Here is a 27,958-nt window from a genome sequence, read left to right as displayed (position 1 = left end):
TGTGCATTGAGGTTGCTCCATAGAAGAGAGCAAATGTTTATTAATACAGTATGCGCGACATCTATTACCATTCTTCTGAACTACGTGCAACAAGTGCTGCTTGACGTACAGGGACGTGGTAGCAAGAACGAACAATTTAAAAATGGACCGAAGCATTGATTTATCTTGTCCCAAAATTTACTAGGCCCTTCATGGGCTGTTGAGCGACGGATTATTATTAAAATTTACTAAATACCCCCTACAATTTTTCAAGAAGGTACAATTTATGCTCATTTTGACTACACTTACACCCACCAAATGTAAAATTCTGGATAAATCCCTACAGACCCGTACACAGGTGAGAGGGATAGGACCAGTGATCAGAACGCTACATTTTAAAAGTAGCTTCGCTACAGCTACAGCTACTCTTCCAAAACGTAGCTTCGCTACAGCTACAACTATATTTACCAAAAAGTAGCTCGCTACGCTACTCCTACTTCTGCGCTACTTCTGCATAAAAAATAAAACAACCATATGAGTATTAAAGATCCCCTACTACTGGTAAATAGATTATGTTATTTATTATCATGATTCCAGTCATTCGATAATTTTGATAGCTGTGTTACTTCAGTTATTTATTTTTACTATAGATTTTGAGAATACCATACCTATGCAAGTGGTTTATCAATTCAAATTTGATATATGAATATTGCAATTAGGGTGTTACCCAAATTAATGATTACAACTATACACAAATAAAATTTTGTAGGATTATGTATTTATCTTCACATCAATATATTTTTCTTGAGAACAAATATTTAATTTTTTATAGACTGATATGAAGACAGCATTTTGAATGAAAAGTACCTAGAGCCCTTTGACTACAAAAGGGCCCCAGGTTCGATACCCAGCGGAGGCACATAGTGGTTCAAATCCAGTCTCGATCAGCTTATCTATGCATAAAATGGACTCGTAACAAAAACTAAGAAAGACGCCAAGTTGGGAGGATGGGATCCTCCTGCTCCTCCATTCCCCACACTGCTTGGTCATCATTCATCATTCTTCCTCGTCTCACAATTAGCCGAAAGTAGCAGAAAGCGACTATAGATAAGAGAATAATTAAATAAACGATTCATCCTCATTGTCATGATTGAGAGAAGTGGAAGAATAGATGAGGAGGTAAACAGAAGAGGACAAATGGGTGGTGGACTATTTCAAAGCGTTCGAAGATTAATATGGAACAAGATGTACCTATGAAATGCAAGAAGGTAATATACGTATAACACATACTATGTGCCAATAATTACGTATGGAGCAGAGACTTGGACAATGACATGGAGAGACAAGAAAAAGATGGAGGCAATGGAGATTAAATTTTTAAGTCTTTTGAGGAAGACTAGAAGGGATAGAATAAGGAATGAGGAGATCCGACAGACAGTGGGTGTAGTGAAGCTTCAGGACAGAATAGATCAGGCACAGACGAGATGGTTCGGACACATGAAGAGGATGGGTGCAGATAGACTGCCAGTAAGGGCTTACAATGCACAAGGAGTGGGAATAAGGCCAAGGGGGAGACCAAGATGTCGGTGGAAAGAGCAGATAGTGGAGAGTGTTAGGAGAAGAGGACAAGATTGGAACACTGTGGAAAGAGAGGAGTGGTGATAGACCAGGAAAAAATGGAGAGGCTTGACTTCTATGCCTACCCAGCCAGAGGCAGGAAATGGCGAAGGATGGTGATCATGATGATGTCATAATTATAAAAAGTTACAGAAAAGTGAAAAGGAGGAGAAATGCATAAATTTGAAAACTATGTACGTATATTAACTAAAGAAAATTGTCGTTTCTGCAGAAAAGTCAATAACTCGTACATACTTTTTGAAATATGATAGAATTATTGAGGAAACTGTCGTGTAAACCTGAGTGTTCTAAACATATTGAAATTTTAAAATTTGTGAACAAATACTATCGCAAAAATAATTGTAATTCCAGAAATTCTTTCATTCTTGTAACAATAATTTCTTGCTGGTGAGATCCTACATACTGACGATGATCAATGCTGTTAACGTACTGAGCCATTTATTGCTGGCACTATTCCCTTGTCAGTGCAGTGGAAAATCCATCGCTCGTTTTTGCACTGCAAGTTGTGTCTTACACAGCAATTAATGACATTTTGGTGAGTCTTACACCATGAATATCCACAGGATTTGTTCCAGGGGTGACGCAAATGAGGCATGTTTCTCCCCAAAATAGCGATGCAGCTAAAAAAACGTAGCTGTTATTTATCTGGATATCTGAATTATTCAGATACTAATTAAATATTATAAATTACGCAGATATCTATAATCTACAATCTAGATAATCTGTATCTCCATGTAATACACTGCCTTTATGAACCTCCTGCAAAATTAAGGGTTATTGTCGATTTTTTCTGACGCTGTTGCCACATTCAAAATTCACCTCAAAATGCTGAGAAAAAATGTAGCTGTAGCGAAAATTTTGCTACAACTACAGGAATTTTGTAGCTTCACTACCGCTACAACTACAATTTTCAAAATGTAGCGTCGCTACAGCTACAGCTACAGTAGCGATGCTACAAGTAGCTCGCTACTTCTGACCACTGGATAGGACATGGCCCCACTAGAACTCTTGAAATATTATAATGTGAAACTATAAAAGAAAGATGACGATTTTTCAGATTGTGCAAGAATTTGATTTTGTCATTGCATTGAATGGGCTGTTTGTGAATAGAGAGAGGTTCCAGCAGACAGTGGCATGCCCAGGATTTTCAAAAGGGAGGAGCTATGTATACTTTTTCTTGGTAGTTAGCCCTCATTTTGTCATATTTTCCTACTTTTTATGTTTTTTTTTTTTTTGGTATACTGACCAAAGAGAGGTAACACTGAGTAATGTTAGTTTCCTAAATCCCTGGATGAGTTGATTTTATCCTAATTTTCGCAGGACAGTCCTTTCTTTTAGGGTCATGTCCTGCGGTTTGCGATGTTACTCCAAAAAACAAATATGTCCGGTTTTTCAACAGCATCCTGCAAAACATCCATACGAATTGCTTACCTCTGTGAACCTGTTAGTGTATTTGCAAATCTACAACTGTTCTGTATGCTCAGGTCTAGCTGCACTCTAATACTCTGACAGCATTTCGCCAACAACCGTGGCAGAGTGGTTAGCACAGCCTGCTACACCATGGGGTTCGGACATGGGTGTTCTTTGTGAATGTTCCTTCATTTCATCAATTTCATCTTATCAACATCACTTATCCTCATCGCCGGGATTAGCCAAAGTGGCAGAAAAACAATGTAGATAACCTAAGTCAATCAATCCAATGCATTTCGGATTTCCCCACCCCCCCTCCCCTCTAAAAATCCTGGGTATGGGCCTAAATACTTGCACCTTGGCAAACACTGCCCCAGAGGTAGGGAATGTTACTCTTATCTAGGGAGAGCTGGTCCTCTGGTAGTATTGAACATTTTAGCACCGGGACCCCTGGCGTTGTAGTGCGCTGTGCCAGCCAAAACAGTGAATGTGGAAATAAATAGTGTGTGTCACATACACATGTATACTTACATACATATGTACTGTACTTCAAATATGAAGGGGTGGGTGAGTGTTTCGTAGCTCTAGCTACCCCTGCAATTTAAATTGTCACTTTTAGAACTTGTAGTTTAAGAGCACTTCGATATCTTAGGATTATCCACACACATACATTCACATCTTGCATAAATGACAAGTGCAGTAAAATAGGAAAGTGGTGGACTTTCTATCTCGCCATCGAAGTTCCCAGGTTTCGAGTCCATTTGAGGTCAAGGGTGTTCTTTGTGAATGTTCCTTCATCTAACCATCACTGCCACCCCTTCTGACATGGTGGAAGCAGTCTTCCCTAAAATCATTTAAAGGGAGAAACCACTGTAAAATTTGAAAACTAAACATTTTACAAGTGTTAACATCCCCACTAATCACAATATTATTGTTAGCTGGTGGAGGTATTTTATTGGTGGAGATAGACACACACTCGAACAAAAGCACAAATTCACAGAATGACAGTTTATCAAAATTGTACGAATATTCCTCTGGTTAAGGCAATTATCAAAATAAAAATTCAATAACATATACAAAGACAAAATTGAATAAGATTCTGTTCAAGTAACAAAGGGTGGGAAATGATAAAAAAAAAATGTTCATCTGAACTCTCTCGAAAAATAATAATATAGTACATACGAAAAGTAGAACACAACTCACCTGGTCGATAGCCCAAGATAATCTTTTCATCATTCATCACCAGGAAAGCTTAAAGACTTACTTCAACACAATACATAGTTGTTAAAACAAGCAATGGTTGTCTTAAATATAATTCCATGCAACTGGTGCAGTGATCATTTCCAGTGGCAGTAGTTATGTGGTTATGAAACATTACTGCACTACATGACTTCAGATGCGTGTGTGGTAGGTCAGCCTGCTGTACTTGAGGAAAAGCACTCTCGTATGTACAGTTACAGACACTGCTGGGTTGTAATGATTCCGTTGAAAGTCAATGCATTTATTACAACCCAGAACTGTCCATGACTACAAATAAACTGAAGAGCAAGCAACAGCAGAAGAGAGGTAGATAGGAGGGATTCAACAAGGCAGGAAGCTTCATCAGTCACATTTGTGCAGTGGAAAACCCATTTTCGATGTAGCAAGAAGAAACTGGTGACAGTTTAATGTAAAAGTGGGACTATTTCTGCATGCTGTAGGCAAGCTACTCTCCCACTCCTGCTCTGCTGCTCAGTGACCTTGAGGTGCTTGCTGACCACCTCAAGTGCAAATGAGATGATAAAGCCTGCTCAAGATGTTATTCCCCCTTCCTGTAACACAGTTTGCCGTGACTCGCTTGTGTCATAAATAGTAAAATGTTATCAGAGGTAAAATACGGTTTATAGTTACATGTAGCTTACAAGTAAAGACTGGATTTTAAAAGGATTTTTTTTCCAGCAGGATCATGAAATAAATAACAACAATGTTGATAATTATCTTCCACCTGCAAAATTACCTAGTAAATGGAGATTCATAATATTCACATGCTTGAAGAATGGTAAAATATATTCCTAATCTTAGTGTTAATAAAAGAGCTTGGGTTGTTTGTGAATGTTTTGTTTCTAATAGACTATGATGTGCTCAGGTTTCGACTTCCCTTTTTCAGCCCACATTCCCTTTTTAAAAACATTTTCCTTTCTGGCCCCTTTATTGACTAGTTTTTCGGCCTACACTCCCTTCTATTCTAAAAAATATCTTCCTTGGTCCCATTATTGACAAGATATCAAATATTTTTTCTGAACAAAACATTCAACAATTGTCCATTTGGTGCATCTTTTTAAGAATAGTTTTAACTTTACTGTGTGACAATGACAACAGTATTTAGTGTCAATGAAATAGTGAAGCCAAGTACAAATGGCAGCAAGCTATGGAATGCGGAAAGATGCTTCAAGGAAGATTTCATTGAAACAGATGGTAAGATTATTTATTCCCTGTTTAAATGAAAGCACAATATATGACATTCATATACAAAAAGGAATACATTGAATTTCTTGCATTTTTCACTTTACTTACAAAACTTAATGTCTCTTTTTATACATGAATGGTATATATTGTGCTTTCATTTAAAATAATGTTTAGTGGAGGGTAAAAATAAACTCTAGTACTTTTTCATTTCCTTTTTTTGGCAATAATTTCCCACTTTCTTTGTCCCTTTTAGAGAAAAATGTTTCCCTTTGAAATCCAGTCTCTACTTATAAGTTTCCTTCAAAAACTGATGTTTCAGGTCCATCGCTTGATCCTTCTTCAGTGTGCTCCGATAAAATCACTTTCAAAACGTAAACAAATGCAGAAAGAAAAAGGATAAAAGTCATTTGATTAAAAAACAACAACTGGTTCTTGTCTTGCGTTAACAATACACATCACTGCCAACCCACATGTAAGCAAAAAAACTGTATTTTACCTCTGATAATTAGCAGCTGTGGTTATGCGAACATTTAAGAAATTTAATAGTAAAATTACCATGTCTAGACATGTATCAATTCATTTCAAATTTTCAAACCCACCTAGGTTCTTTATTGAACTGAAATATTGTTTCAAGTCCGCTTCATGCACAGATAGCCTACTCAGGACTGGACCTACAGTTTAAAGTGCGAACCACTGTGGTTACCTAAGTGATTATTCCTTACCTGCCTCTGATAAAGGGTCTAAGTTGAATATACATACATGTCTAGACATTAATCATACATGTGGCATGAAATTTAATCAGTTTCTATATCACATGTGAGTCATTAGTATCTCTAGATTTTTCTAAAATTATATTGGGAAAATAAAAAATCAGTGCAACCAAGTCCTCACAGAGCTGAAACACAGGAGGTTTGTCTCCAGTGCTACCCTGAATCCCATAGACTAAAGATGGATTGTCACAGTGCCCTCTCCATTACTTTAATAGTAGAGCCATGTGTATATAGAGTTCTTTAGGAAGGCCAGTTCGGCGCAAGAATTAATTACTTTTAACCCAACCTTGTATTAATTAATAAATGAAATTGAAGCCTGCCTGGCCAAAGAATGAACTTGATGAAACCCGGACTTTCTGCCTCCAGTTCAAGGGGGGAAAAGCGGTGTTGCTACCGGTTGCTACATGCCTGATTTTTGTCCAGTCATACAAGACACCACTTCCTGTCAACAAGCCCCCTTTGCTCGCATTTCAGGGAGAGGCAGGGAATCAAGAGACCCATTCGCTTGCTGTGTGACAAGCCATTACACTTTGCAGTGCTTGGCCTTGTTGAGAGTGCCACCAGTTTAAAAAAAGACTCGAAACGAAAAATTTGGCAAATGCAGAACATCACAAGTATTTCCCCTCATCACGGCAACTGGACAAAGCCGATTGGTTCAGCAGTTCATGTGAGCCTCCCTGGGTTTCCGACGAAAAAGAGACAAAAATAGAATTTCAAAGTCCATTCTTTGGTGGGTCAGGCTTTACTTGTTGTTGGCTCCTGAGAAAAAGGGGCTGGCACCTGAATTCTTTTTAGTTTTGTCTACCACTAGTCACAATGGTATAATAAGATACTTCCCAATATTACAAATATATTTTATTATGTATACAGAGTAATATTACCAATGTCTGTACAATATATGCAAAAAAAATCTTTAATGGACCAATTTTGTCCATACGAACACAATACGAAAACTGGTCTGGTTTGCAACACCCTTTAACAATGGATAATTTTTTCTGTGTAGGTTCCTTCTTCCTTGAGAATGTTTCTCTCTCACTTGTATCTAAACAGATACCGTCGCTAATAACATTTTTCCACATGAATGTCAGTACATGGTATTTATTAAAAAATATTGAATTTATAATCCCAAGCAGTCAATACTCGTCATCAAATGCAAGGTTAACAAACACAATTATCACATTTTCCCTTATTATTTTTAATAAATAACAGTATAACACTGTATACATTAAAAAAAACAAATCCAATCAGTGTTTTTTTCTTGAACGAAGAGGACAGACAAAGAAACTCTGTAAAATTAAGCATTCACGTGTCAAAAAATTGAAGAATGAATGTGTTAAGAATTTGGAGGGCTAATCAAGTGAGCAGATAACCACCACATTAATGGTGGCTGAATGCCGGCCACAAACAGCAACAAGTAGAGTCTTCGTTTGTTGCCAGTGTTCGGAACATACTGTTCTTGGCCTGTTTCTGGAACCACCTGCACTCGCAATGTTCGAATCTGAAATAAATACCATGACAGAAATTTATCTTCATGCTACAATTACTATAGTTTGCAATTCTTCATTTTTAAATTAACATACATACATAACTATACATAATGCACGATATATATAAATATTTAATTTCTGAATGTTGTAGGTGCTTCAAATGCTTGGAACCTGGATAGTTTTACTACCACATCTTCTCACAAATGTTGCAAACTGTGATTATCCGAATATTCTACAATAATTTGCAATGTGGAAAGTAATTAATAGTTGACAAAATTGGTTTCTTAAATATGTACATACACGTTTCTGTGCTTTTTTGAGTTTATAAATTTGATACAAATTTTAATTTGAACAATATATATATCCTTCAAATGATGTAGAATATGTTCAAATAAAATAAATATCTAGCAGAATTCTTGAAATTGGTTGGATACTGGATTATTATTAATATTACATATTCTTTGCCTTTTGATAATACATATTTAGGTACATATTTTATCAATTATTGTTACATATTTATGTACATATTTTGTACTTTGATATTACATAAAAATCCGGGGTCTACTTATCACCACTGTAATTTGGATTTCTAGACCAAAGCTTGCTGCTACTGATTTCAAGTTGCCCTAATGATGCTGAGCCAACATCAAAATCAGAGTAGGGACTGTGATTTTTTCCCACTCACTTTGCTATTCTAAATTTCCTGACTTTTTCTTCTAGCTACTTTAATGTACTAATAAATAGGTGTTCTGTACTCAACTTACTTAACACATGGCCATCGCAGGAGTTTCTACAAGCAAAGCAAGGATTCCCCCCCCCCTTTTCCTCCCACTGGAGGAAGGAAGCAAAGCATTTTTTCACCTACTTTAGTTTGAAATTGTACTCCTGCAATAATTTGTACCAGTTTTACTTGTAGTTATCAGCCTTTTATACTGATTAATGTATGTTACTGTAACTAAAATGAAATTATGTGTGTCCAATATATAATTTTATGGCCAATAACAATTTTCAAAGTGCTCCCCCAACTACATGCCCTAACTTCACATCTTACTAAACAAAATTAAATGTATTCAATGTTGCTAGAAAAAGTGAAAATCTAATTCAAAATTTTCTAGGATAAGTTTTCAAAATTTAAAGACTAATACTATAATTTTATGGCATGTCCAAGGTTTTATCTTATTTTAAAAAACATTTTTGTAAGAATGTCAACAATATCTAGTATCTTACACTTTCCAACTATAAAAAAATACAATTTTACCTTTAGTTTCCACAAAAAAGTAAGGATTTACTCCCAATTGATTAATTGGATTAAACTGTACACTATGCATATTTCTAATGTAATAACAGTTGTATGTGTGATATTGAAGATCAAAAGCAACAAATGATTTGCTCCCGAAGGAGGATAATCACAAACAGCTTCAACTGGTTTGGATTCAAACTAAAATCTGTTTAGACATCTGTTTAGATTCAACTTTTTGACTGAATCGCACACTGAAAGGCCACGAGGTGTACACTATGAATGACAATAAACATATGAATATGATATCATGTTACTCGGTGCAGTAGCAAAAGAGTTAAAACTACTTTGCATTTCTGTGCAATAACTCTGCGTACATAAATAATTTTGTGCATTACAAACACATGTTTTACTTTGATGCAAGTGCATAGTTTCAATTAGAAGTATAAATACCAAACTACATTCTAAAACTAGCAAACGTTATCTTCACTTACCAAGAAAAATGCTAAAGAAATGCTACAATATATTAATCCTAAGTAGTAACCCATTCTGTGGAACAGTAAACTCAGCAGAAGAGAAAGTATTATCCTGAAAAGAAAAATCAAAATAACCATTAAAAACAAAACTTTAACCATTAAAAACAACAAAACTTATACAATTAATAACAACGTTAATGAAAAAACAAAACAAGGATCATCTAAAAAATTTAAGTTTTCTAAATACAATATTGGATTATTGATAACTTGTCTATATTTTTAAGTGGTGCAAAAAATGATCCACCATTTTGTTGTTGGATAATAATTTTATTGTACCAAATTTTCAAGAAAACATACATTACAATAAAGACTGCACAGTGGAAAAGTGTCCTACTGCACCACACACTCAATATGGCAACCATTCTGACTTTTAACTTCAGTCAAGAACACACAATGCAACTCTTAGAGCTTCGCTATTCTCTATTCAATTGAACGCACAGGCTGCGATTGAGTATGCTTTGGCTTCAATGCTGTTCATTCCTTCCCTAAGTTTTAATACAGTTGTGTAAGTAGGGCCCACTATGTATTAAAAAATGCTCAGATGCTCACTGCTGCATCATAAATCTTTTTTTGTCTGCCATGTTGTATGCACTGCACATATTATTGTGCAGATTTTGCACATGCTATTGCAAATGCTGGTGAGACATGTAGCATGATGCTTCAACACAAGCAAATGATGGGTCATTTCATGCAGCACCACCCTGTAGGTAACGAAACATCATCTGCACCTCAGAATATGACACTTGGCATTGGCAGTAATCTGTCTCAGACTTTTGCTTGGGCATACTTCCTGTCAGTCTCTGCCTTCTGTTATGTTTTGGTAAGATGATCTTAACATTAACTGAAGGGTGTGGAATGGAAAATTACAGCTGGCATAGAATACATGATTGTATTGCACAAGGGTAACTCTATTATTTGTTTCGCTGATCAGTATCCAAAATGCACAAAAATGGATATTAAAAACTTGGAAGATGTGCATTTCAGATATGTTTTCTCAGTTATTCAATGTGAATGCAATAACAGAGCAGAGCCAATACCACTTTTCAACTGATACTGATACTGATAACAATGCTTAAGAACAGCAACAATTTAAAGTATATGGTCTAGGAATTAATTCGTGCGCCTGGACAAGAGATGGCATAACGAGCGTATCGTCCCACAGTTCTGTGTATCCACACATGCGTTGAAAACTCCTGTCAGCGCGCATCGTTCGTAGTATAGGGCAGTTGATTGACGCGTCAACAACAGCATTTTGTAGTCAACTGAACATGGCACAGTTCGTGCCAGATAAAGTGCTTTTGCGGGGTGTTCTGCTTCATTACTTTCACATGCAGAAAAGTGCTACCGAAAGTCATCGTATTTTGGTGGAAGTGTATGGTGACCATGCGCTAGCTGAGCAAACGTGTCAGAAGTGGTTTGCACGGTTTAGAAGTGGTGATTTCGGCCTGGAAGACCAAGAGCGACCTGGACAGCCAAAAATATTTGAAGACTAAGAATTGAGAGCATTGTTCGATCAGGATTCGTGTCAAACGCAGGAAGAACTTGCAGAAGCATTAGGCGTTGATCAAACAATAGTTTCCAAATGCTTCAAAGCCATGGGAATGATTCAAAAGATGTCACATTGGGTTCCACATGAATTGAAAGACAGAGACGTTGAAAGACGAAAAACCATTTGCGAATTGCTGCTTCAAAGACAGAAAAGAAAGGGGTTTTTGCATCGCATTGTTACTGGCGATGAGAAGTGGATCCAGTACGAGAACCCGAAACGAAAGAAGGCCTGGGTGAAGCCAGGTGAACCAGGTCCATCACAACCGAAACGAGATATTCACTGTGCAAAGGTTATGCTGTGCATATGGTGGGATATGAAAGGTGTGGTGTACTATGAGCTGCTGCAACCGGGTGAAACTATTAATGGTGAACGTTATCGACGACAATTAATGCGTTTGAAGCAAGCTCTGGGCAGGAAACGACCACAATGGGAGAACAGACATGATAAACTTATTTTTCAACATGATAACGCTCGCCCACATGTCGCAAAACCGGTCAAAACCTATTTAGAAAATGTCGGATGGGAAGTTTTACCCCACCCGCCGTATTCACCAGACGTTGCTCCTTCGGACTACTACTTGTTCGATTGCATGAATAACGATTTGATTGGACAGCGGTTCACTTCTTCAGAAGATATCGAAAAATGGGTCTCTGACTGGATCGCTTCAAAGGATGAGGACTTCTTTCGCCACGGAATCCGTAACTTGCCTGACAGATGGGCGAAAGTGGTGGCTCGCGATGGACAATATTTTTCTTAAGGTATTTATGTATTTTGTGTTTGAACTACAGCTTCAATGTGTGCGTAACAACCGCACGAATTAATTCCTAGACCAAATAGTTCAGAATAATTATAAATTTGAATACATATGTTTTTTCCATTGGAACCATACCAAAGTAATACACCACAGAGTTTGCTTTAAAATAGGGATGGGCCGATACCGATAAAATACCAATATACAATTTACCGATACCGATAACTGATATTTAGACCTTGGATTTTAGGTTTTTAACCTATTTTTCCTTTGTAGGTAAATAAGAAATAACAAGTTACATCAAAGTTTCATTAAAAAACGCAACAACTGGTGAAGTTTAATAGTGCCAAAAATAACCTATTTCACTTGTTAGAACCTATTTTAGGTTTATGCGCCTAAATCAAACTTTTTTTTTTAGGTTTTGATATATTTTTAAAGGTTTTTCAGGATGGAATTTTATATCACACAAAGGTGTTTGCTCGGTTTGGTACCGAAAAAATTCATTGACTAACGTGTTTGGAACATACTTTCAGTCGATTTCCCTCTCTCCTAAATCCATAATGTTTTTTCAAAGCTCTAAACAAAGCAAACTGTCTGGCGCCATTGTTACCTGCACAGTTGAAAGTGCAAACTTGTGATCCGTGTGGTTTTGCTCACTTTCGCATTAGTTCGGTACTTATATGGCATTCACGCCTTGTGAAGTAACGTTTCAGCATTCAAATTTGTACCACTGACTATGTTTTTGTTGAAAGATCATTTTCAGCATATAAGATGATCCACACAGACAAAAGGCAGAGTTTGACTGTGGATAACATGAAAAAGATTGTTATGTATACAGAGTGGGCACTCTAGTATTCCAAATTTTCAAGGCGAACTTTCAAAAAATTCCAGAGTACAAGCAGATGTTTTTCACCCTTACATATTACCACCTCTCACCAACCACACACATACAAATATATTAACAACATGAAGTGTCTGTGTAATTCTAATGTATCCAAAAATTCTAATTCAGTTAAATGGTATATCTATTTAAAATATTTAATTTAAGGTTGGCCATTGGCCATTTCACATACGCAGACTAAAAATACATCTATAAAGACAGGTCACAAATGTTACTGGATAAAAAAAATGTTAATTGTATAACAATTTCAAACTCAATTTTACCTAATCAACTTCAACATATCTTGCAATATTCTTACGTCTCTTAGAAAGATTGTTCTGCAAAGGATACTAATAAAGAAAAGGAAATGAGAGAATTCTGTTTTATTTTCCATGCAGCTTTCTTTTCTTTTCCTTCCTCGATAAAAATAAAGCTAAACTGTGAAAAACTTGGTTCAGGAAATTAATAAACATGTATAATTTCAATGGGATCTGGATAAATAAAAGTTGGAATTTTTCACGTTAATGGAGAGGAATTCTAGGAATTCCCTGTGAGTTGAAACTCAGGTATTGTGCAGCAATTACATGCGTAATTGACTCTTCATATCAACAGAGTAACTTTCACTAACAACATAGAAATACAATAATTTGTGGATTGTTTTGAAAATGATAAATGCAAATGAAAATTTGGTTAGAAAATTAATAATTGGTTGTTAATATACCTATTAAGATTTCTTATGGTTCTTTTTAACGATTATATGAGTACCTAATCAGTATTTTTCTGGAATTTTGAACCATTTTAATTTTTTTTTGGGAAGCTACTTCAGGATTTTTAGAACCTATTTTAGGATTTTTAGACTATTTTAGAAACCTAAAAGCACACTTTTTAGAACCTAAAAATCCGAGGTATACTGATATTCTACCGATCCAATATAAAATTCCAAATGCAGTTAAAGAATCTGAATGGTTCATTTACCTCCTTAATAAATGCATGTTACAAGATGACTGCAATGCAAAATAAGCTGCATATTTTGGCATTTACTTTTTGAATATGCGAGCATGGAGATTATATGTTTATATCCATAAAAAATATAACAAAATTACACAATATTGCACTAAATTATAGGATATTTATAGATATATTGGATCAGTAAAGTTATCGGTAATTTTAATACACCAATATGTATATCAGCCAATATCAATAGAGTACAGATTAATCTGTGCCATCCCTACTTTTAAATATTCATAATTTCACATCATTTTATAATTTAATCAAAATATTTTTCCCATGTAGTTGCAGAAAATATGCAAATTATGCATTTTGCATATTTTGCAGGATATTCAAACTTTGTGAAAGTGCCGCGCAGCATTTTTGTGGACTCTGGCACGCTGGCCAGTACTGGTGATTGATTAAATTCCAACCAATACTTTCCAATGCAGTATTGGCTATAACCATATGCAAGGTCTTTGAGTGAAAAGAAAAAGATTAGTTACTTTACCACCATATGGCTTTGATTTGGAAAAAGGGGTGTGGCTATGAAATACCAGAGGTCAGAGCTAAGCAAGCCTCATGTGGGAACTTCACTTCCCACTGATTAGCTGAGGTTAAAGCAAGTTAAGTTGAGTTCTCTTTGAGTGTTGAAAGGTGTCATCTCGGAATGGAACAAAGTACAGGAAGTAGTTGTTTTGTAGTGGTTTAGTATTTTAAGTTTTTATGTAGTGTATTTAGTTGGTATTTTTAGTTAAAGCACAGCACTCTTTGTTCTATTCTGAGATAGGTCTTTTGGAGGGAAAATAAATATTAAAATTCAATATTAAATAATCCCCTTTTGGTTAAATAAAGTGTAAGGAAGTCTTAGTTATGTAAAGTTTAATTGTATAATTTAATTGTTTCTTTATTATTTATTGAATTTAGATTGGGGTTTATATTCTTATTATCATCATTTATGTAGTCTCAAGCCCTTCAGGCATTATGTTGAATAAACCTCTTTACTATCACGCCTTTATGTATAATTCCTCTAAACCTACAATTTTACGGCTTAAGCCTTCCACTGCCATATCTTTATATTTCTGCTAGGTTAATGTACCGACTTCAGTTGCAAGCCTTGTGTCCTAATGAAGGACAATATTTCTTAGTGAATAATTTTAAAGGACGTGCAATAAGAAGCAGGTCATATGGCTCAGCCCTAATAGTAAATTTAAACTACACCTTCTTGGTACAATGACAACTTTCATTGGATGACGTGTGGTTGGTGCATCAAGTTCTTTTGAAGCTGCATCCTGGTATTTTAAACTGGAGAAATCTAATATTTAATATTTTTTTCATCTTGCTCCACAATTGTAATCATAATACTGAGTAAGCACTAAAATTTTAGGAGATTGAAATCAGACTAAACGCAAGAGTGTAAACATTCAGATACACTCGCAAATTGTTATCCATTTTCTCACCTTTTCCTTACCATTACTTGACATGCTTTTCACACATCACTGTTCATTTTTTTAACACATACCCTACATACTTATAGCCACCAAACGCTACTAAATCCATTGTTTTGAGGTTAGTCTTAATGTTTGTAATATAAAGTGTAACGAGTTCCACAACCACTTCAACAATCAGCCATGCAAGGGCTGAGCTAGCCTGGATTCCTAGCACTTCAGGAGCGAACCTACAAAAAGGGAAAAAAACATTTAGGTACACATGTGAACAAAAGCTAGGAAAAAACTATAATAGTTGGTACCATTGCTCGAAACTGAACTGTGACAATTAGGCACCTTTTGGTTCCTAATGTATTAAACCTAATCACCAAAGTTGAAAACGTAGTGATCAAACTAAAAACTCAGTCACCAAATTATAACTCAATTAATAAAGACCAAAAACAAATACATTTTAGTGATTAATACATTATAAAACATAAAATATACAGCATTTGCAGTTTAATACAAATATAGTTTGTTTAAAAATACAAAATACTGCAGTAAGAATTCGACATTTCTCAACAATTCAAGTCGATATATAGAGTTAAACCCTGATTTTACATTTTGCCTGCATTATACATTCATTCTTCATGGTCCAAATGAATCAAAATGTTATAAAATTTTCCTGTATATATATATATATATATATATTTACATTGGTCGCCTGAAAAACAAATTGCGAGTCTACTGTATCAGCACTAAAAATGAAATATCTCAAGTGATCTAGTGCAGTCATTTCACAACAGTCTGTCAACCAAAATTCTACAACTGGAAGTGAATGACACATCCACAATACACAGTGGAACTCCAGTTTTACCACTAGATTTCAAGTCCTGGCTGAGCCAGCATTTTTTGCTTAAATCTCTAAATCTCCTGTGTGTGTCAAATCATACGGTAATTTACAGTACAACTCTATGCTGAGAGAAACTAGGCATTGTCAATGTCATTTGTGTTTCAAAGGCAAATTCCACAAGAAAATTCCTCACATGTGAAACAGCAACGGTAACTCAGTTGGTAGAGCAAAGGCACAGCATGCCAGAGACCCAGCTTCAATTCGTGGTTGAGACTGCATTTTCTTGCTGAAGTTCTACATAACACATGAGAATCTGTATGAATTTACAGTCTCGTGTGATTTGGATTACTATGTAGTGCAATTCTTTCCTGCATATGAAATTTCATGTAGACTTTATGAAAATTCCCATGCCAATAATTCCTGTATGAGAAAACTTTCAGACCACAGTGGCATATAGCAGGCAACAAGATACAAAAGGGTCTCACACCAAAGTGACAAGTTACATAGGAACTTCCAGCAATTTTTTTTAAAAGCATTCCCTGCATGTGCATGCCAACAGACCAAGGCAACACAAAGTCATCTTTGACAACATTTTAAGAGATCACACGTACCTTTGCCTAAACATATCATCAGATTAATGCAAAAAGATAAATAGCAAAAACATACCTGTTTTGCATCCCTAAGACAAGACCAGCCACAAGAACATATGTGACATATGCCATTGTAGGTATGTACAAGTCTGGAGCATTTATTTCAAAACGAGGTTGAACTGGGTCATCCTGTTCATACTTCACTGACCAGTCCTGAAGAAAAAAGAAAAATCACAATTTAAAGAGATAGCTAGTCTTGCATTAATATGTACTGAAAATATAAATATATAAAAATGACTCATAATATGCTGTTTTGTTAGAAAATATTACAAACATAATTATCATAATGTCTACAATTCAACTATGACTTCTTGCAGAATTTTTTCTTGTAATGTTTTACTGGATCTCAGACATCTCAAAACAACTTTAAAAAAACAAGAAAAAAAAGAAAAGAAAAGAAAAAAGTAAAAAAAAAAGTAAAGTATTCCCCTGTGCTTTGCACCACGCCATTAAGGCATATAGTGGGTGTGGGGTTAGGGCCTCATACTTTCTTGATCTCGGCCGAGCTGGGGGTGATGTGATCAGCACCATGCTCCTGGCTGTCTTTACTCCCCAGAGTTTCCTGCAGGTACCCACTTTATACGATGCTGGTTCGGCGCTGGAGCCACTTTAACAGGTTGAAACAGTCCTGGTTCTCCCCTGGCGGGGTTCGAACCCACCATGATATAAATTATGAAAAATTATCTTCAATTTACTCTTTCAAAATGAGGATAACTGTTTTTGTTGCTAATTCTCTGAATTATAATCATTTGTAATAGTTTCACAACACCACAAGACTTTTTCTATTCAAAACACCCAGATAAATTCAAAGTGGCCACGGTGGCTCAGTCGGTAACGCGTCTGACTACCATGCTAAAGGTCCCGGGTTCGATACCCGGCCGGTTCAAATCCGGGAACTTTTCTAACGATGGAAGCGGCCCCGGCGCCCACCCAGCGTCGAATAACATGGGTACCTGGGGGAAACCCTGGGGGGTAATGGCGGTCAGGGGCGTGATGCTGATCACATCACTTCCACTCACGGCCGGATCAAGAAAGTGTGGGGCGTTACCCTCACACATCCTATACGCCTTCATGGCATCGTGCTATGCACAGGGGAACACTTTACCTTTTTTACAGATAGATTCAAAACAATCTACATGGATTTTCTTTCGAATGTTATTAATAGGAATTTTTAACAAATATAAGTTCAATTATTAGATGTATACAATACAAGGTGATTTAAAATTGTTGTCAGGAATTTTATGCCCTATGATTTTCAAGCTGTAAATGACAAAATATATGACTCTGAAAGAGTAACCCAAGTCCCCACTTATTTTGTCAAAAGAAATTCCTTGACTTTCCAAGCTTTCTGCAGACACTTTAAAAAAAATCCATACTGTCCTACAAGATTTTTAACTTCTTAACATGGTATAATTTACAATGAAAATATTAAAGCACTGGCAACAGTCGCACAAGTTATATTTTATACAGTGTTTAGTTTTAAATTATCTGGCTTTTCCAGGATTTCCTGGTAACTTAGGAAGCTTCATTTGGACACCACATTGGTGCCTAGGGGATTACAATGCCATACTTGACAAATGGTGACTGTGTGAAAAACCAATGTGCATTCCCATGGAAAAGATCTACCTTCAGAAAATGCTGCCTTATTTTGGTTAAACCAATTCCAAGAGCCTGGTACCATTCAGCACCAGATTGAGCACATCATACGACGATATTGACTGAATGCAGAGGTGCTTTCTGAAGCCCACGAAAATCAGACAAGTTTCTATACCAAATAACACTTTAGTACCTTTTCACATTCTGACAGTCTTATTTGTTGTTTCCAGTTTAAAAATTATATGCTACAGAAATCCCAGACATAATTTTGAATCACCTTGTAAATTTTTTAAAAAGTTTGTTGAGACAGGTTCGAGTTCCAGATATGTTTAAAATACCACATTATCCACATAAGTATTATAAAGTTGGTCCAGCACACTAATCATATGGCACAACAGCCTTTTCAGAGTAAAAATCTGAGTGGCATGTGGTTAGTGCATCAAGTCCCATCATCACTGTAACATGGCTTTTTCGAAAAGAACCTGTTATTATTATTTCAAGGAACTCCTAAATTGTCCCCATGATGCTGGTTCAATACGAATATTTTGGAGTTTCCACTCACTATGGATCGAACACTTGCTCGAGGTGAAGAGTGTTAACAATGTGATTATATGAAATTTAAAACTAAGCTGCTTAGGTGAATGGTTAGCACACTCAACTTTGGAGCGAGCAGTCCCAGGTTTGTTCCCTGGTAGACCCTTGTAAATTTCAGTGTTGACCTTGCATTGTGAGAGCGATTGAGGAGAAACTTAAAAGCAACAGTGAACCCACTTTCAAAAGCCAGAAAACCACACTGATGGGATTTGATGCACTGACCATATGTCAACAAATGAAAAGCTATTTGCAGGCTCTGTGCCTCAAAGGGCTGTTGGGCAACAGTTCTTAGTTTTTAGAAATGTAAAACTTAATCAGTATACGAAGATATCACTATTTGAATAAAAAAAGGTGGATACTTTGTAATGTTCAACAGTACTTTGTGTTTTGTACAATATGTGTGAATATCTCGCTTCCTTATAGAGAAAAATCGTATGCCACTTCAAGTATGATTTTTAATCAACATGATAAAAAACCATGCTTCATACAAGCATATGAAAGATGATTTTTTTACAAACTATGTAAGATTCTCAGCAACAGGCAGGAAACCATTAGTCATGCTAGAACATTGCATGTATTTCTGAACTACAGTAAACAGAGTGAATGTCAAAACCTCATGCATGTTACCAATAAAACAAACCTTCCTACTGTATTACAGTTTTACTAATGCTTCTTAACGAAAATTATTATCTTCCTGATGAATGCTAGTTCTATGAGCAACCAAAACATGCAAATATTTTGTATTATCTTCAAAAATATACCACCACATTATGATCAAGGAAGAAAACCAGTGCTATTGTATTACTAAAAGCTTCAGTTTCCTCCATCAAACTGCAGAGATCCTACGCAAGTTACAAATAAGCAGATGCTCTTTCTAAATTACAACTTTACTACAAAGCACATGTGTTCAAAGAAAGTGCATCACCACCAAAAATTATAACACTATTAATCCTTGTTTCCACATTTAATAAAACACTCAAAATGCAGACCAAGGCAGAATTTCTTGTCAAATAACAGCACTATAAATAAAGACCTTACTATAAGGTCGAAACATCACGTTTATAGGTGTTTATTTGACAAGAAATTCTGCCTTGGTCAGCATTTTGAGTGTTTCACTAAAACTTGTAAATGCCATCTGAATAAGACAGGTGCAATTCCTGTAGAGATGTTGCCATCCTGTAGAACCTGCAGAAAGAAACTAATAACTTTTATGAACTGGAGTAAGTCATAATCAGTGCTTGGAACTATAAATCATTTATCATCTTCAGAAAATGACCTTGTTCATGCCTCAACGGTGCCCTGTTATCATCAGGGCAGCATGTGGTTCAACTAAATACAATGCCACCAGTTGGTTATTGTGCCACTAGAATGAGACCATGTAGTGGCTGGGAATCGGACCACTTGTTAGTGAAATCAGATGTGTGTGTTCCCTCAAGTGCATTTGGCAGCCTTCCAAAATTAGGTTTCATCAAGTTTCCCTTCACACTGCAGAACACTGCAATAGAGCTCTGATCAAGAACAGATCCATGCCATCTGAATGTGGCACTTCCCTCTCTGCCTATCTGTCTCTGTGAATGTCCGTATTTGCTTTCATACAGGCAGATTTGTCATGTTGAAGGTGGGTTAAAATTCGCTTCTGTGTAGATTGCTAAGGTGATAAGTGATAAACCTATAAATGTTGAGTGTTGTTAAGTGTTATAATGCAGCAACATAAGTACACTCTAGAACAAAGCATTTTATGTACAAATCTCTTAGCAGATAAACCATAAAGGTTGGTAAGGTCAGAAACTTTAAACATTGTTAAGTTGTTGCAGCTGTTATATTTGGTAATGCAGTAATGCATATTCTTTGGTTCCATGGTCAAAACACCTTCTTACTACCTGGCGATAAAAATGACAAATGTTCATTGATAGCTCTGAACTCTCATCACTTGGAGAATAGATACAATGTCCGGCATTAACATACTGTCAAAAAGGCTTATAAATGTGAAATTCCTAGGTGATGCACTTTCTTTTATGATCTATTACATTCCACCCATTGATAATTGTGTCCACTACAAAAATCCATGATCTAACTGCTCTTTATGAATCAACAAAAATAGATTTGTTGGTCAGTTGCCTTCATACTGAATGTTTGGACCTCCACTGGCATTGCACCAAGGACCACTTTCACCAAACGAGAGAGCTCTAACCATATATCTGCCTATTGACCTCAATTCAATCTAAATACTGACACATAAACAAGATTATTTTTTTGTTCAACTATTCATGACTTTCTTTCATATGCAAAAACCCTAACAATAGTTCTATATGATAATTAAGATAGCAACTGATGCTTGTTGGAAGAATGCTTTTAGTCATATCATCTCCACTATAACTGGAGCCAGACATATTTGGAGCCTTAGTAACACACACCCTATATGCTCTCATGTCTTGACAAAATACACAAAGGTATAACCTAAATTTCCTACAATTAAAGGGGAGAAAAGTCATGATGATGGGGAAAATCTTTGTAATTTCATCTTCCCTGTACAGGGTCAATGAATTTAGTAATGTCTATTATACAGCGTATTTTTATATACTTGTAGGTTGAATTGTATCTTCTGCAAATACACTGTATAAAGATACAAACGAATGGAGTACTAAGTGAAGCAAGTGTACAAAAGGGAAACTTTAAGCAAAATGTTCACATTTTATACAATTCCCATTGCAACATTATCTCTAAATTCTCTGATAAGTTAATGATGTGCCTTGTAATGTGTGTTGCATTCGATTATTATAAGTTTTTACTGTACCCTCACAAAGAACCTTGATGGAAAAAATAATTATTTTTAAGTAAGACCACCAGTTCACCAAATTTTGCCTTCACAGCTGCAGCAGGTTCTGAGACACTGACAGTTAAAATAGACTGACATGACTATCGGATCAAGCCAGCCCATACCAGCTTTCCTGGGATCTATATACATTTTTATTAAACTTGTCAAGTATATTTTCCAAAGAGTTTGATTATGTGGTTTTAAGTCTGCCATCTGCATTAATATTCCAAGATATACAGCCATTTTTTTTTTTTACTAATCACAAGAAGATGAGTGATGATTACATGAAAGTGATGAAGGAAGATTCACAAAGAACAACATATGCCCAGGCTGGAAGTCAAGACCTGGGAACTTCGGTGACGAGTATGAAAGTAAATCATGTAACACACTTGGTCACTGCACTGACTTACTGTCAAATGTAATACTGCATTAACCTTTGAAAATAAAAAACAATTTAGTGGATATTAACATTTCGACACAAAATCTCTAATGTTTGTGATCACAAAATTGCCACCCACTCTTCTTAAACTACTCCCTCAAAGTAGAGATCGCCAAACCATCAATTGCGATTAAATAGTATCTCGCAAGGTAATTTTCGGTGTTTTTCAACATTACACAATATAGCCAATTTTTATGAACCAATTTTTATCATCAAGAAAGCAATCCACTCTTGGTAGCATGTCCTGACTCTGAGAGATTAGTAACCTGTTTCAAAGATATTGTTGACAAACTGCAGTACAAGTGAAATGACCAAAAATAGGTAAAAGGCAGAAATATATGTATTTAATACTGTTTACCAAGAACATTTCAAACTTTATATATCAGTTTTTCTCAATCTTGAGATATGGTCCAGAGCTCAGATTTCAGCATGAAAGTCTTGTAGTTTTAGCAGTGTATCTTCCTAAACCTGGCACGTATGACTATACTGTCTCCAATTGTTAGATCAGGATGTCAATAAAACTCTTGTAGAATGTTCCCTCATGGAGGTTGACAATATAGACCTAGTATCACACAATTTAGGCTTACTGGAAATGTATGGAAAGGGGCATGGAATAATATAAAATTGGAACTGATTGTATCAAAGTGATTAAAACAGGTAATGTGATAATAAAAGATAGTTGTCTGAACCCCATATATAGTGGAATTTAAAGTACTGACTATTGAATCCCTGATTCCATGTCGAAATGTCAAATCAAGAATTTCATATCAACTCTTGATTCCTGAATTCTGTATCTCAAAACATGTGTTCCATATACAAATCTTTAATACTGTATTGAACATAATATTCAAAATATTGGGATTTCAAATCTGAATTGACAAAATGAATCCAATTCGGATCCATCAATTTACAGTGGTAACCTGTAAGATTTCGGAGTAGGTAGAAGGAAAATTTACAGTAAAGAACTGAAAACAAAAGATGCTCGAGAAAACCATACATGATATAGTGGAGAAGTTTATCTTTTACTCCTTTTTTTTATTTAGCCAAAATATATACAATTTTCGTTCCCTACATGCTCCTGTGGAGACTACCTGAAAATTCTATGCTGGTCCACTAAATCTTCCATTCTGACCCAATTTGTTCAAAAGCAATATAGTTTCGCATAATTCAAGGCATACTGAAAGCTGCAAAGCCACACAATATACAGGGTGTTAAAGTTGAATGTACCTAATTTCAGCTGGTTGGGGAAAAATATGAAAACCAGAGATTTCATCTGATAGGAAAATTCACCAACTTTCACTTCAACAAATCACCACATCTATGATGTTTTGTGACTGTACGATCCTGTCGGATATTTGCTCGAAGGTTTTCCATTGTCTTCTCCAATACGTTGCATTACCATGCTGCTTGTTTATACTTCTGAGAGTTCAAGGGCTAGCTTATACCATTTAAATACTTGTCAGAACTTTAATCTCAGACTGACAGCTGATTTCAAATCTAAACCACAGCACTCAACACCGTGCCTTCTACTGATTGACAGAAGAGCTCAGGACACAACAGCAGTGCTATTTTGGTTGGAAATAAAGCACTACAAAAAAAAAAAACTTTGTCAATTTTCCTCTAAAATGGAATGCACTGCTTCATATTTTGAACCATTAACTTTTCCCAGCTAAATGATACATTCAAGAGGTACATCCCATATTCGTTAACATTAACAAAGGCAAGAAGTGCCGCCAACAATTCAAACACACAAAGACAGTGCCTCTCAAAGAGAATGGCAAATTAAAATACCACGTGCAAATTTGAAGAAAGTTTAAATACAATCACAAACACATAGGCACAACACACAGTTATGCTTGATAAGCAAAAATGCTCCCCTTCCCCAGAGCAACACTTAATTCTTTCTAACATATGCTTTGTTGCGAGAAGCTCTCCCATATTAACCTCCACATACAATATATGGCTGAAAGTCACCAGACACCCAGTGCTGTTCATTCCAGGTAACTAATAAGATATCGAACCTTCCTTCGCTATTATTACAGTATTTACTCTTCGGGGGAGGCTTTCCACTAAGTTCTGGATATTTTGCTGGTGGAATATTTTTTCATTCGTCCTGTAGTCTCGTGAATAGTTGATGTGTGGTTTCCGGTCAAGTGGATCTGGCAAGCAAATGACGCTCCAGTTCATCCCAAAGATGTTCTATGGGGTTCCAGTTGGGGCTTTGAACGGGCCAGCTAAGCACATCCACCCAATTGTCCTCAAACCACGATGCAATGGACCCTGCTTTATGGACAGGGGCATTATTGTGCTGATAGAGAAAAGAGGCCACAGTGTGGGCAGCATGTTATTGACTAAAATGTCCTCACAAAACACCACTGTTCATGTTGCCATTGACCAAAACTAATGGTCCGAGCTCAAACCAGGAAAAACAGTCGCAGACATTTACACTATCGGCATGTTCACTGGGTGTTCGGTGACTTCCAGCTATATAGTGTATACATGGAACCTTAATTTGTATCCCTCAGATTTTATGTTTCTTCTGCATTAAAAATTCAATCTTCATGGTCCCAATAGTACAGATTACATTTTTCTTACAATTTCCTGATAATTAGTTCTACAATTGTGGTGCCCTGAAAAATGCAAAATCGAGTTTCCACTCTATATCGTTAGTTCTACAATATCACATTTGCCAATGTTAAGAGTCAAGGCAACAATGGAAAATGCAAGAGACAATGTAGTGAAAGTAAGCGCTGGTGATCTTTAATTTCTCTAGCTACAGAACAATCTACCCAACACACATTGTAAATTATGAACTCAATTCAAAATATTAAACAAACAAAAACCACTAGAAACAACACCAAAACAAAAGAACTTGAACAATTAACAATTTGACTTACAAATGGCCCATGCGAATAATGGAAAACAAAAATTAAAACACTGGAGTTGAAACATAAAATCATGACCCAGAAAGTAGTACTTCATATTGTATATGGTGCAGTATGTAGTACTTCAACTGGATAAAATAAGAAAATATGACTCATGAAAACAAAGCCAAAAGTCTGCCAGTGTTCTATTACTAGCTTAAACTAGATTTCAAATTAGTTTTTTGAAATAGCCCTATTAACTATTCTACGTCAATAATAAAAAAATAATAATGTGTTCTCCTGAACTTAGACCAAGTCACGCATATATTAGGGGAACCAAAATTCACATGTATTCTAGCATAAAACCTCATTCATGTTCTTCAGAAATGCATGTATGAATCACTTGCATTACATATACACAAAGTTATGTCTGCATGGTTAAGCTACATGGAATGCAAAAACTACCACCACACACTGCTGGCACTCACATGAAGGTATGTTAAATTCTTCTGCTAAATCACAATCAAACAAACGGAAGAAGCTATCATTTCAGTCAGGTATGATGTACTATGCATGCCAGATGTACAAATGAGAGGAGGAAAAGTATGAATACGCTTACGAACTAATTGAGAAGTTCAAAATTCATGTTTGTTTGAAATTTTTAAATCTTTTAGCTTTTGCAAAACATCAGTAATTTAATGTTGAAAAAGAATTAAATAAAAATAATATTTTATTTATGAAGAGACAAGTTTGAGGGAAATTCCTCCCACTCGAAGTTATCAATGTGAGATTGGCATGAGAAAACAGTTCACGGTTAACTACATAATGCAATTCTCGCAAACCTACCTCGCCACTCTAGATGGAAGATGAAGGGAGAAAGAGGCATAAAAATTATCACAATTAGTTTAACTCATTGTCAAAGATTGCTACAATATAAATTATGAAGACATGATTTTTTTTAAATAATACTCACACCGTACCTATAAAAAATTTACAAGTACAAAAGGTGTCACCATGAAACACTGACCAGCTCAAATGACATCACCTAACCTAACCTAAAACATTTGTGGTTGGTAACGTTATACTTGTTATGGCCTCATTTCAATGCCATGGGTACTCAAAAAATGGCATTTTATGTCCTGTATGTACAGGGGGTGGACATTAAAACTGAAACACCGGGAACGAAGACATTAACCTTCATTAATGTTGTTGGGCTGCCTTTGACAGCCAGTACAGCAGCAACACCGCTGGGAAAGGACCAATAGAGGTCCTGCATAGTGGTGAGAGGGATATGCAGCCATTCCTCCTGAAGCACACTGATGAGTTCCCATGTTGTTGGTGGAGGGAAACCTCACTGTATGCGATCCTCCAAAAGGCCCAATAAAGGCTCTATTATAATGTTCAGGTCTGGTGACTGGGTGGGCATTGGCAGATGTTAAACCACTTCACGTTCATGATCATCGAACTACTCATTGACCTGTTTAGCAGTGTGTATTGGTACGCTATCATCCTGGAACACTGAACCACTGTCCAGGAACAATATTTGCACCAGAGGGTGCAGATTGTCCTCCAGAATGGCCCTATAGTCCTTGGCAGTGACATGTCCCTCTAGAACAATCAGTGGTCCCAAACACTGCCACAATATTGCATCTCACACCATCATGGATCCACCCAGATGTTTCACTCTTGGCAATATAAAGTCTGGTTGGTATGCTTCGAATGGACATCACACTTAAACTCTTCGAGATGTCGGAAAAACAGTGAAGGTGGACTCATCCGAGAACACAGCATGTTTCAGGTCGTCCAAAGGCCATTTGCACTGCTGGTACCAATCAAATCACTTTTTGGCATTGGTGTTAGTGGCCAAGGGTTTTCGTACAGCAACCCTGTCCTATGAAGTTCTCAACATTTGATTTGATTTAGTTTATTTTACTTCGCGTTTTGTGCCTCTTGGCTAATTTGCGAAGATGGGGATGAGTGATGAAATGATGAAATTGATGAATGGACATTCACAAACAACCAAGCCCGACCGGGATTCGAACCCGGGGAAGTTCTCAACAGATTGTTTTGGTAGAAACAGGTTCAGTCAAATGTGTATTCAATTCTGTGGTGACTTTACACTTTTTGGACACAATTCTCTTCAATAGCCTAACATCCCTGGCAGACAGCTTCCCCCGGCAGTTATTCCTCCTGGATGTCGTTCATCATTCATTCTGGTAAGCTGACATGAGCCTTGATACTGTGGCTCTTGATACCCTACAAATATTCGCAGTCTCCGTTATTGATGCATCAACAATTTGCCCCCTTTGGAACTCTGATATGTCCCTCATTCTACTGTGCAGAACCAAATATTCGAAGTGGAGTCCAGCTACTACTGTGCCAATGTGACTCTGTGACTGGCAGGTACACACCTACGTGCTCGAATGACCGCTACGCCTTGCATGACCAACAGGTGGTGCAGGCGAGCCCTCCAGTGGCGTGTTTTGTAATCACCGATGTTTCAGTTTCAATGTCCACCACGTGTAGGGAGGCAAGGTGTGCAAACCCAGGGTTGCCACCGACATTTACATTTTCTGTCAAAAAATGACAAAAATGTTTAATTTGCAATGGACACACCAACACAAACACACAGCGAGGTTTGACCTCTGGAAGAAGACTTCTATACAAAACATATTAAATCCTTCTATGAATACAAAATAATAAAATATTATAGGCAGGGCTCGAAAAATTCCAGTTGCCAGGTCACCATGGCGACTAAAACTTTCAGCCTGGCAACTAAAAATTTCAGCCTGGCGACTGTGATCTTATGCTGTAATATGTACGAAATTTTGATGATTCTAAGTTCAAATTGCTGTACAGCATAAGTTAGCAAATGATCTTTTTTTTAAAATCAATGTTGTGAACATTCCAGTGTGTCAGTAATAATTTCTTACTCTTTGTCCCCCAACACCCCATTTCCTGCTTTCTCGAATGATTTAGTGTTGTTTTGAATACCGTGATGCTCAGCTTCTTATACAGTGTGTTTCAAAAGTTGCACAATTTAAACTTCGA

The 27,958-nt window shown here is 36.4% G+C and overlaps 1 protein-coding gene across 4 annotated transcripts in view; it reads right to left on the bottom strand.

The window, feature by feature from the left end:
- Positions 1 to 7,093: 7,093 nt before the first annotated feature.
- Yif1 (Yip1d-interacting factor 1) overlaps positions 7,094 to 27,958 on the bottom strand; it is a 77,387-nt gene continuing 56,522 nt past the window's right edge. For all 4 annotated transcript variants that reach the window (XM_083118858.1, XM_083118856.1, XM_083118857.1 and 1 more), the window contains 4 exons: positions 16,616 to 16,752; positions 15,192 to 15,347; positions 9,461 to 9,554; positions 7,094 to 7,740 (listed from right to left, as the gene is read on the bottom strand). In XM_083118858.1, the coding sequence (XP_082974984.1) occupies positions 7,576 to 7,740; positions 9,461 to 9,554; positions 15,192 to 15,347; positions 16,616 to 16,752 (552 nt within the window). In that variant the 3' untranslated portion in view covers positions 7,094 to 7,575. The remainder of the gene's footprint in view (positions 7,741 to 9,460; positions 9,555 to 15,191; positions 15,348 to 16,615; positions 16,753 to 27,958) is intronic.

Source organism: Lepisma saccharinum, chromosome 3, assembly GCF_977018435.1.
Source record: "Lepisma saccharinum chromosome 3, izLepSacc3.1, whole genome shotgun sequence".
Taxonomy (NCBI): domain Eukaryota; kingdom Metazoa; phylum Arthropoda; class Insecta; order Zygentoma; family Lepismatidae; genus Lepisma; species Lepisma saccharinum.
The sequence above is the reverse complement of the archived record's forward strand: the minus strand, read 5'-3'. Positions and strand labels throughout refer to the sequence as shown.